A 12361-nucleotide genomic window follows, 5' to 3' on the forward strand; every position below is an offset into this window, starting at 1 on the left:
AAAACAAACAACCCATCATAAACCCAAACCACCCATTCACATTTCAATTCGTTGTGTTATTTTTACAAGAAGTTTAATTTGTCCTGAAGTTTAAGTGAGACTTACAATGTGGTATTTGTCACCTTATTTTGGAGGAAAAAGGTAGTTCTTGCCAACCTTGAAAATAGGTACTCAGATTTATGGCCAAATAAAAGACCCTAGGATACCTCCTTGAAGTTAATGGGAACTGAGAGCAAATCTTCACATCTGACCCAAGAAAAAAGCATTTAAAATGATCCAACTGACGTGAATAATTGTGTGACCAGAGGTTTTTTTTTGCTCATTATCTCTTGAATAAATTGGTCAATAAAGTGAAAGGGAAAGTTTAGTTATAATTTTTTCTATAGCACAGAAAAAAGCAAGACTTGACTAAAGATGAAAATTGCTTTGCTTAGGATTTTTTTCTGTCCATGTCAATCCACATTCCTACCCAATGGGAGTTCAGTTTAACAGCTTTCAGAGAGTAATCCTTGGAGATGTGGTAGGTCTGCTTTGATACTGATTCAGCAGTAAATTAGCCGTCTCATTCTGAGTGGCACTTGTATATGCCAGTATAATTTTAACTTTTGTTTACAACAGTTACTATTATTAAGAGTAGAAAGGTTTTACTGATTTTTGGCAGCCCTTTTCAAACCCTTCTCCATTTCTCTGCCCTGTGTTCATAAGTGACTGACTTTCTCAGCCTGATGTAACCCTTCTGTCTACATTTTCTTCTTCCCTAGTAGGGAAGCAAATGTTACATAACAGGCTGAAATCCAGGGACATGGGTTATTTCAGTCATTGTAACTGTGGGTCACTTGGAAGGAAATAATGGTTTATTGGTGTGGAGGGATTCTTAAATTCTCAACAGGCAAAAAGTAGTAATTGGGAGACTTTTCTTTCTCCAATACTTGTGATTCTACTTGTTTTCAAAAAAAATGCAGAAACTCCATTTGTCTTTGTGTGAACAGGGTGACTGAAGTATTCTGTTCTATCTGGAACTTGGCAGAAAAACAAGCAGAGTGGAGAATTAAAGCACCCAGTCACATCAGCACACGTAGTGTGTGCTCTGACTCATGCCAAACAGCTGAAATAGTTGTCTGCTATTAAAAGAAATGCTGAAAGTCTGGCATAAGCTTATTTTTGTACCTGCATCTGGTTGTTGCCAGTGTTCAAATAGAGCTCGTTGGGAGTCAGTGAGTGGATTTGCTGCCTTGTATGGGCAGCTTCTCCTTTGAATAAGGATTTTCATGCTGGAGATGGCAGAGCTGGAGCTGACCCACCCCTCTGGGCCTGGTCACTCTGGTAGGGGTCAGTAGGGACCCCAGCCAGGCATGCAGACTTGGCTGAACCATCTGATTCTTTAGTCCCGAGCACCCTGCAAAGCCTCAATAAAGTTAATAGGATGATGCACAAGTTTCATCCTGTGGGTGGCTTGATTCCTCATAGGAAATGCCATCAGATTTATCTGTGGTGTTGGCTGGCCTACAGATGTTGTTAAGCCTACTGCAAAGCATTTTTCTCCTGTATAAAGAAATTCTTCAGTTGTAATACTGTATTGAATTTCAGCTGTGTCAAAATAAGATTTATAATGCTGAAGTAGCCCAAGTTCATAGAGTGTACTCTAATAAACAGGTTTTCCTCAAGAACCGTGTTTGGCAGCAAACAAAGTTTTCCAAATACCCACTTAATGTGCAAAACCCACAGTGTTTTATGATGACTGACTTTATGGACAGTGGTTTGCTAGTCATTTGGAAGCTTTCCTTGGAATAATAGAGATTTTTGTCTTCAAGTATGAGATTTTTTTTGTCTCTATCTGAGCTGATGCTAATGTGCAATCTGTACAACTGAGGGAGGAACCAAGGCATAAAAAAATTCAGCTAAAACTAAAGTTGCCACAGGTTCTTCTAGCAGTTACTGAACTGTTACACTTTACACCAAAATCATCCCATGGTTCTTCTTGTTTCTTAAAAAGAGCTGATTTAAGTAAGTGTATCCCATTTCACAATACAGATCTTCTCTAAAGTGCAATTGAAAATTCAGGCAAGTTTCCAGAGCATATTTATAGTAATTTCTTTTCTCTACTGTAGTTTAGATCACAACTTTTGTTTTTCCCTGGTTGCTTTGAAGTCATCAAGTTGGTGTTCATAGTTCTCAGTTTGCCACCAACACCTCTGATTGGACCTGGGTCTGTGATGCCAGGAAGACAAGAATCTCAGCATCTAAATGAACTTTTAACAAAGGAGATCCTTTTTTCCTGTTTATGGCCATAGTGATTAAAAGAGCAGCATGTGTTTCCAAGTACAGTGTTCTAGAAGAGTCTCGTGGGGAATCAGTTGCTCTTCAGTCAGACCTGTCCATTACCCAAGGACATACTCCCTGGAGCATACCCTTTTTGTGGTCTGAGAAGCTCCTTTCCTTTACACTTCCACTGAGAAGTGTTTCTAAATACGAATCTCATTTCTTTGTTTCCAGACGGTGTTTGTTGGGGAAAAAAAAAATTAAAAAAAATCTTGCATTTCAGTTGCCTTTTAAGATACTCATTAAGAATTGTTTGGAAAGAGACTTCACCACCATACTAGAGAGATGCATCAGGAGCAGAGCTGTAGATTTAAAACAATGTTTTATGGTTTTAGGATTTATCACTGATTATAGGTGTATACTACACTTAAAAAACAGGCCTGATAATAATGGGAGTCCTGAAACAGTCCTAAATAAAGGCAGGCCTAAAACTGGAGCAAACTCCTTCTATGCTAACTGTTGCTTCTCTGGATTGTGGGAATTGCCAGTTCTGGATGCTTTGAATCTTATGGAGAAGATTGTCGGAATATTAAAGATGTATTTGGATGGTTCTTCCACAACCAAAACAAATATCTTGTTTCTTTAAACTTTTGTTTAATTTAACCCTGTTGAACAGCTTGGCTAGAAGGCAAATTACATTTTTGAGTGCATTCTGGGAGATTTGTTAAATTATGTCCTTGATACATCCAGTTTTATGATACAGCCTGTTGTTGTCAGATTAATATTGCAGCTGGATCTGGTTAGTTACTTGCAAGTTCCAAATGATACTGTTACTTTATAAAATGAACTTTAAACTGGGGTAAATAGAAAATCCTGGTTACAGGGTATTCAATTTTTGCTACCATCTGATTTCTGTCTATTTTGTGTCTGTCTTGCTTTAGCAGAGAGCTCAGCAGGATTGTGTATCTGCATTTTGTCATATAATGATAAACGACATCTTAGAGCATAGTAAATACTGCATTTTTCCAGTAGGTTTAAAAAGTAGGTTTAATAATAGAGAAACATTTCTAATGCAAAATACTTAGAAGTGCTGTTTAAAATTTTCATCTGTCAAATGTTTTCAGTTGCCCAGGAAAATATTCCTGTTGGCTAATCCTACATCAGCAAAAATATATTTGTGCATGAATTCTTATATTTCTTCAAAAGCAATGCTTTTGTTATTGAAGCTTTGAAAGTTTGTTTTATGAACTTTCTTTGTGTCATATTGAGAGAGGTGCCAAAGATGGCTTTCTATTATTTCTTGGAGTTCTGTATTTTCTGAATAAAACATAGACAGTACTTCTATTTGTTAGGTAGTTGCTGTTTTTTTCGGAGTAATTTGAAATAATTAAGATATTCAAATTATTGAAATATTCAATAATTTCAAAGACATTTCACTGTAGCTGTGACTGGAGTGGAAAGGTAATGAGTATTTCTCTATTTGCAGCTATATGCCAGCCAGGGTGCAAACACGGTGAATGCATTGGGCCAAACAAGTGTAAGTGCCACCCAGGATACACTGGAAAAACTTGCAACCAAGGTAAGAAAGAATTTATTTTTGAAATCATGGAAGTATTGTTGATCTCTGTACCCAGCCCACCAATGCTGTGTGTGTCCCCTGTGTTTACAGGGTAATGAACTTATATAGCAGGTCTGTTCCTGCTGCAGCAAGTCTGATATTTGGAATGAAATTTGTAGAGAGATTGACATCTTCAGTAGGATGACACAGGGGGAAAATTGCTTTCATTCAGAAGAAATCAATGAGATTAATTAAATAGGATGTGGTTACCTGCTCTCCTTAATCAGAAGCAAATAGTTTAAACCTTATGGTCAGGATTGTTTTTTGTAAAGTCACAATTTTCAGATTTGAATAGTGAAATAATATGTGTTTCATTAAAAATCTCATAATTAATCCATTCTCATTTTAGTGTTCCTAATCCTGAACTAAGTTGCATTAAACTATTAAAGGGTTAGTGTAAAGATGAAGTTTCTCTTACTGGATTATCAAGTTTCATTGTTTTGGGTTTTTTTCTTTAAAGTTATGTCCAAAGCATGTAATGGTATAAATATCATAAACAGTTAGAGAATTGTAATATGTGATGTTTAGACTTTGATGGCTAAGACATGTTCACACACAAAGATATTTCCATTATATCTCTTTTGCAGTTGTCTCAGCCTACAGAAAAATGTATGCATTTTCTGAGTGCTGAAGAAAGTATGCTAGAAAAATGTGATGTTTAGAATTATTTTCTTCTTTAAGGATGTACTCTGATGTTGCTAAATTTCTTATGACATGTTGGTTTTTAGACTGAGTTATTTTCTTTATAAATAGATACATATTTATTTTCAGGTTTACTAACCCTTCTCAAACTGATATAAAAATGTGTGTTGCATTTTTTAGTTTTCTCAAAAGTTTCTGTCGTCTCTTATGTTATCCTGTCTTTTTTTCCCCCCTTACTCTGGTTTGACATTTTAAAGGATGTGTTGTTATGATTTTATTCTATGTGTTTTTGTCAGTCCAAAACTGTTTTAGAAAACGGTGCAGTGAACTAATAGTTAGATGTATGTGTAACAGTTTTTATAGGTAGTAAATAGTTTAACAATACTGAAAGAATGCTTTGCAAATTGCTGGAGGCTTCCATCTTGAATGAAACTATTTACTTGCCACTAAATGCTAAGGAGGGAAAAATGCGATGGGTTGTCAAAGGAAGCACTTTGGGCAGTATTGATGACATATTCTTGCATGGTGTTGGTGACAAAGCTGCCCTGGCAGATGCAGGTGAGGTTTCTGAGATGTCAGCTGACAGTGGTGCCCCAAGTGTGCACCAGTTCAGGGGGCTGCTGCTGCTCTAGTGTGTGGTGAGACCCTCGAGCTGTTCCTGGGGTCATGATCTGCATTCTTGCCATGTACTGATTCAGTGTTTGCATGAGACTGGAAAGTGTGCAGTGAATGCAGAGTCTGCTTTTGCTGGGAGGAGATTGAAATGGCACAGGATAAACGTGACCTATGTCATTATGCCTTAATACAGCACCTGCCCTGTTCAGCCTGTGGCCTATTTATTTTCTCAATCCTGTACTAGAATAGTAAAAACTATTCTGTACTTCTAGAACCATATTTCTAGAACAGAAGTAACAATGTTGGCAGAAGAGATGTTGGAGTTCCCTGCAGAGATGGAAGGGTTTCTATGATGTGTGAATGGTTCTGGGCTGTAAAGTATGCTCAAGTTCTTGGTGAAAGGCATTCTTTGAGTACAAGCTCTGATAAACAGGCTTTACATCTCATCTGTTTGTGTGCCCCATGGATCAGGCTGTGCTCCTGGGGCTGATCCAGGAGATCAGCCCAACCTCACAGCAGAGCTGTTCAGCCCTGACTGTGTGATGATACTGGATGCTTGTCCTTTTCCAGTGCTACTGCAGCTGCTGTGACAATCCATACAACTTCAGTGTTGCCTGATCCAAGTTACGTGATAGGCAAAAAAAGGCAGAAAAAGTCTTGAGTGCTGAACTCTGCAGAAGCTAATTAAAAGAAAATAGCAGAGGGCATTGAATCTGCTTAGAAATAAGTGGCCCATTGTTGGGTATGCACTGAAGTTGGTCCAAGACCATGCATGGTGCAGCAGAGCAGTCACAGGAGTCACATCTGGGTTTGCCAGCATAACACTCTGTCCTTCCCTTGCACTCACATTTCATTTAATCCCTTTCGATATAAAATACCTGTGCTCAGCAGCTTGTGTTTGTTATAAACTTGCTTCCCATAGTGGCCAAAACAGTCAGTCTGCTTTTATGTACTCTACTGCTTTGTGTTACTTTGAAATCAAGAGTGCTGGTTTTGCATTGGCTGTGCAATTGTAGGCAACGTGGGAAATTAAAACATTGAAAAATGAAATTCTCAAATGCAGGACAATGAGTAGGCATTCCCACAAAGAAATTAAAAGGACTTGTTTAACTTGTTAATAGTGTTGCACTTCATACTATTCTCACACTATGTTACTAATAGGTGTCTTTTTGTCAGTACCAGAGCTTTCATTTCTGTACTAAGAATACTTTGTATCATGTGGTGGTGTAGAATTCAGAGTCCTATGGAAGGATCCAGTATTTTAAGGCTCATAATGTAATCTATACTCTATGCAGGATAATGTACTGAGAACAGTAATAAATTCTTATTTTCCCCTTTGAGTCCGTGGTCATAACTCTGGAAGTGCATGACAGCTTTGTAGTACTCAGGAGTATTCTAAACTTAGGAGCTGAAGTGCGGTGGAATTTAAACACTAGAACTTAACACAAGGCACTGTTCAAATCCTGACCTGTCAACTTAATTTCAGTGTTATTTTTCCTTATTCTGTCCCTACTTCTAGTTAAGTATTTTATACCTAGCTCTGTTATGCCTTTATTTTGTAAAGTGATTATTTTTGTAGAAAATAGGAAGAATACAGATACAAATTTAAAATCCAGACATTAAGAACTTGTAAAATTCCAGGTCTAGTTGTCTAGAATCAATAATTTCTCTGACTTCACCTCTACAGTGAATGTAACTTTTCTCACTCCATTTACTACATAGACCCACTTAAGTTTTCTGAAAAGCAATCAATGAATTAGTGACTTCATTGCAGCCAGAGGTGCATTTATCTTTCTGGATCAGCACCTTAACCCTGAGCCTTTGCCTCTAGTCCACAGAGGTATCTGTCATCTCCTCAGCTGGCATTTTATGAAGTGGCTACTGTGTGTGTTTTTAGGACACGATGGGAGCCTCAAGCCTTACTTTTCTGCTACATGGATTGAGTGACACTTGATATGATGGTGCCACTGGGAGATGGCTCTTGGAAAACTTCTGGAAAAAATGGCAATTCTCTGTCTGCAAAAGACTCCCAGACAGCATGGTGCAATATTAGAGATGATGGTTGATAACTCATTTTCTTAGGTCCTCCCTGGCTGGATTTATGAATAGATTTATTATTTTCATCTTTGTTCTAATCTTTGTTCATCACCATGCAAATAAATAACAACAATAATAAGTGACAAATTATTCTGGCTTACTCAGACAAAATCAACGCATATTCTTGGAAGAGACTTCTGAAGGAAATAATCTTCTTGTTTGAAGTTCTGTCTACTAATATGGAAACTGTAGGCTGAATATTTTCAGTTCAAGCCATGAATTTTCTATTAAATTGTAAGTCTGAAATGCTAGCCGTGATGGATGGTCCTTGACAAATACAGCTGATGTCAGATACTTTCTTTGAGTATTTTCTAAATGATAAGGATTAAATTTCCTCTGTGAGATTATTTGAAGTAAGTTGGCATCAGCTTTCCTACCTTCCTCTGCCACTAATTTTGAAGCATGATGATGAATCACTGAATTGCTATCAGAATCACTGATAGTGATTGCAGAGTGATGTTTGCTTTCTCTCTCCTCCTTCTCCAAGTGCTGCCTGGTCCTGGACATGGCATCAACATGAATAGTGGCAAGACGTGGGCAGCCTGAGCTTGTGTGTTGTCTAATGAAGCAACTGGCACTTCATCTAATGCTAATACTGTAATTTTTGAAAAGACATCTATGAAACCAAGCCAAATAAGCTGCTTGGCTGGAGGGATGAGCAGTGCAGGATGGTTTGGCCGCTTGCTATCAGCTGAGCTGCGTGTAAAAAGCTAATTGCCGTATTTTTCCTTCCTTCTCCAGCAGCTTGAAACTGGCAGTTTTGCCACGCATGCCTTGTGTGTTTTCTTCTCCCACCCTCTTCCCTTGTGCCCTTCATTTCAGATCTGAATGAGTGTGGACTAAAGCCGCGGCCGTGCAAGCACCGGTGTATGAACACCTACGGCAGCTACAAGTGCTACTGCCTGAACGGCTACATGCTAATGCCAGATGGAACGTGCTCAAGTATGGCCAGCCCTCGTGCTTGCTCTTTCCCAGCTTCTCAGAATCCCTGCTGGAGTTTCCCTGGACAGCTTCTATGAAATGAAAATGAGTCCCCAAGTAAAAGATTAATCTTGCTGGAAATTAGGCAGCTACACAAGATGAGCTCTTTTTTTCCTAGTTAAATTAGGCTGAAAAGAAACCAGGAGCAATTGTTTTGATTTTTATTAGTTTTATTGAAAGTTTTCCCCAGAGCATTCTTCAGTGCTGTAAATCACTGCTAATTGGCCTTTGAGGACAAGTGCTTGCAGTTTTCATTGCAGCAAGACACCTGCATTTCTGCTGCCTTATGGCCTTAGGAGCATAAAATCTTTAATGCTGCAGATGTTGGTTGTTTGACTGGTATAAAAATTGTACTGCCATCTCTCCGGGGATCAAGTTCATACTTGTTCCTATAAAAACAGTTACTTTGAGTATCTGGACAGAGGGAAGGGGAGAGAAATTACCTTCAGTTAGAGATATCCCATTTTTAAAATGGCAGTAACTGTCCAGGAGAGTCTGTAGTACATATTAGGCTTTATATTCTGGGAACTGCATTCAATAACACAACTTACAATTGTGGTAGTTTATTTATTTTTTTTTAAATTTTCTTAGAGAAAATTTTGTACATTAGAGAAAATTTTCTTAGTTTGTGGAAAGAAGAATTTTACTAGCAAATGTTTTCCTCTTTGAAGCATACAAGCATTTCCCCACTTTTATCATAAATATGTGACATCTTAATTCTCCAAAATTTTCATTAATTTTGTAGCACTGATCATAGTCTTTATCTAAATGTGTTCAATTATTTTTCTCCAGATGCCCTTTCCTGCCTGATGGCAAACTGTCAGTATGGCTGTGACGTGCTGAAAGGGGAGGTGCGCTGCCGCTGTCCTTCTCCAGGGCTGCAGCTTGGGCCTGATGGCAGGACTTGTGTGGGTAGGTGATCAGATGTAGATTTAAAATTTTTTAATGTTTTTTTTCTCCAGAATGCTTTTACCCTTGCACAGAGTGCAGTTCAAGAGAGTTTATCAGAGGTACTTAGAATGCATAGAACAGGCAGTTTGAAGTTAGTAATGAGAACAGTAATAGGGCTGTTGCTCAGGTGCCCTCGTGTCAGAGATTGCTCCAGTGTTTTGCTCCAGTCCTGCAAGTGTCATTGTCTGCCTAAAGCCCATACAGACTCCTTGGTATCCAAGCCACTTGCCACTCCTGCTACTGGGTCATTTTAAACTACTGCTAACTCCAAAATACCTGCCTGCATAAAAAAGGAATGGGGAGATCACCTTTCCCTCATACCCAACAAGGTGGTGCCTAGCTCAGTGGGTAGAGGGATAATTTGTAAAAATCATTGATATTGTAGTGGGGCAAGGTGGAGGTCTGTGCATGCTCCCAGTATGTGCTGACCTTCTTCCATACTGTGAAAACTCCAGGTTAAAATAAACATAGGAACTTAGAGTGTATAAAAGTGAAATGTTTTGTTCCCACATTTGTGAACGTGGAAAAGGTGCTTATGGTTAATCAGACTTTACTGTGGTCTGAAGAACAGTGTGACATGTGATTTCATCAGTCATTAACTATACATCCTGAGTGGGATATGATGCTCCAGTGATTTTATTATTTATATTCTATGAAGTGCTACAATTCCATAACCAGTAACACTGAAAGAATATAAGAAAATGGGAATGTCCTAATCTTCTCTTTGAGTATCTTGGCTGTCCACAGGGTAGGTGTTTCCTCAAGTGCCTAACCCATGCTGACCAAAAGTTTTTTGGCAGAGAAAGGGACATACTCTAGATCTTCTGACGAGAAGAGCAGGCTCCACACCAAGTCAGAGGCTTTCTGAAGTGCATGATTGGCACATCTGTGTATGGAAAAAATTGGAAAGAACAGGAGGAAAAAACCTACCATTGTTGCATATTGAAGGGATTAAGTTGTGATAAATCCCATTGTGGATATTATGGCAAAGAGATCTTTGGAAGATACTTGTGCCATGCCATAGTGAGCTGAATGATTTTAAGTACAAATTCAAGAAAGGTACACCACATAGAGAAATTTCCTAGAAAAAATGCTTGCAACATTCTCCTAGGATTTATTTTTCTATTCAGGAAAACTTCATGCTTTGAAATAAACAAAGTGTACTTTAATGCCAAAGGCTAACATTCCAACCAATCCTATGAAGCTCTTTGAGTTCTTCAGTGCAATTTTAAAAAAACCCATTTTTTTCCCCCCAGAAAGGCAAAGAACTGTATACCCACATTTTAGTTGGGTATGCATCAATCAGAAAGACCTCAAAACCTATTTCTAAAATTTCCACAAGAATTTCAGAGCAGCCTTGTACAACACAGAGCAAATAGTTACAGCAAGAGATGTCTGTTCTTTGTTCTCCCCCTTTTTGGTAAGAAGTGATTATGACATGCACCCTTTCTGTGTTATTTCTCTATCAAGTTCAAGTTGCAGTAAGTACCTCAAAGAGTTGAAGCTACCTGGGACTAAGGCTATGCTTTTCCCTCATGTTTGTACAAGCTTGTCACTGTTGGGGAAGTTGCTGGCTCCAGCAAGGGTCAGGATGATGCTGCAGTACAAATAGAAGTGTAGGTGGTGGTAAGAAAATGGAAGTGAGCATTGCCTACAGCTCATGAAATCCTTGTTTGAGGAAAGTCTGAAAGACAGCTGGGAATGCAATGCCTATTTTTAGCACAGGTGGAAATTTCTCTGGGCATTATTCTATTCTTAGTTTAACACTTGCTGAGCATTCCCTTGTTTAAATTGTTCCTTTCAGACAATCAGTAAAGAGCCATTAATTTGGCTATAAAGGTAAATCATATAAACTAAATTGCAAGAAGGTGAAAAAATAATTCAGCAAAGTATTCTGTGAAAATGTGGATTAACCAGCTGATTAATTGATTAATGACTCTTGAATCAATAAATCAATTGGTCTTGCCAGGATTTTGGATTGGGATTTTAATTTAATGAAATGAGCCATACACACATTTCATCTTCAAATGTTCTGAAATTATTTGAGGGCTGAAAATAATGATTTTTCACCATGAAATTAATTCTTTCCTTTTTGTGTGTGTTTAGAAAATTGAAGATACAGCTTTGTAAACTTAAAAATTATGCTATTTTTAAATTAGTCTCAGGTTATTTTGTGCTTGAGTTGGTAATCTGGTCATACTTGCAACAAGAGAGAGAAGCAATTCTGCTTCTCTGGTGGACACTGACCATCACACTCATTAGGTGCTGATCATCACACTGCCTCATGTGTCTTTGGAGCAGCTTCCTGTTGCTGAGGTGAGCTCCAAATCCCCCCTCCATGCCCTGCTTTTCATAGGAAGCAGGTGTGAACCACAGCATGTTGCAGCAGGCGAAGGGAAGCAGCTCTGCACCTTTTGGTCCAGGCGTGGATTGGCTTGAAAGAAGCCACAGTCACTGCACTGTTTGAGAGCTGCAGGGAGCTGATCACAAGCACTAGCAGATCATCTTCTGGCTACTGATCAAAAAGTGGATTTCCCATCAGCAATGAGCATCCATGCACCTCTCATTATATGCAAGTGGAAGGCTGCTACATTTTTACATTTTTTTGCATCAGTTTTGAACAGTATATTAACAGTTCTGTCCTGTATCTCTAGGACACATAACTGCCTACCACTACACTGCTGCAATAATTTAACATAATTTTTGCCTCATGTGAGTTTGCAAAAATGTGAATTAATATGAATATGTACAGAGGAAGAAACAGGACATGCTACATTAGGTTTTTAAAGATCATAATCCATGCCATGATGTATATTCATTGTATATTGTATATTCAGTGGCTAATCTTGTTCTTACTGAACTACTTTTTGAAGCTGTGGTTTAAAGATTAAAAAACCCAACCAAAACCAACAAAAATCCCAACTCTTAGTAATCAAGAGTCTTAAAATTGCAGCCTTGAAATAATATTTTAATAAAGGATAGAAAATTGTGACTTGTTGATTAAATTGTAATAAGAAGCATGGTAGAGTTTGTAAAACTTAGTAGCATACTCAAAGCCTAAAATGTTAACAATAAATTCAAATCAAGAGACAGATTTATAGGAAGATTCAGGCATGTGGAAAGGTGCCCAGTATTGGACTGGTTTTCTTTCTCATTGAGGCCTTTACTGCACAGTTCCAGCAACGCTCCTGATGGAGA

At 38.3% G+C, this 12361-nt stretch overlaps 1 protein-coding gene across 6 annotated transcripts in view; it reads left to right on the forward strand.

The window, feature by feature from the left end:
* The window catches only part of NPNT (nephronectin), a 47197-nt gene that overhangs the window by 14325 nt on the left and 20511 nt on the right, over positions 1-12361 (forward strand). For 4 of the 6 annotated variants that reach the window (XM_064417141.1, XM_064417143.1, XM_064417139.1 and 1 more), the window contains 3 exons: positions 3746-3838; positions 8054-8173; positions 9005-9124. In XM_064417141.1, coding sequence (XP_064273211.1) covers positions 3746-3838; positions 8054-8173; positions 9005-9124 — 333 coding nt within the window. The remainder of the gene's footprint in view (positions 1-3745; positions 3839-8053; positions 8174-9004; positions 9125-12361) is intronic. The other 2 variants (XM_064417142.1, XM_064417144.1) reach the window with 1 other exon arrangement.

The sequence above is a fragment of the Passer domesticus genome, chromosome 4, assembly GCF_036417665.1.
Source record: "Passer domesticus isolate bPasDom1 chromosome 4, bPasDom1.hap1, whole genome shotgun sequence".
Lineage (NCBI taxonomy): Eukaryota > Metazoa > Chordata > Aves > Passeriformes > Passeridae > Passer > Passer domesticus.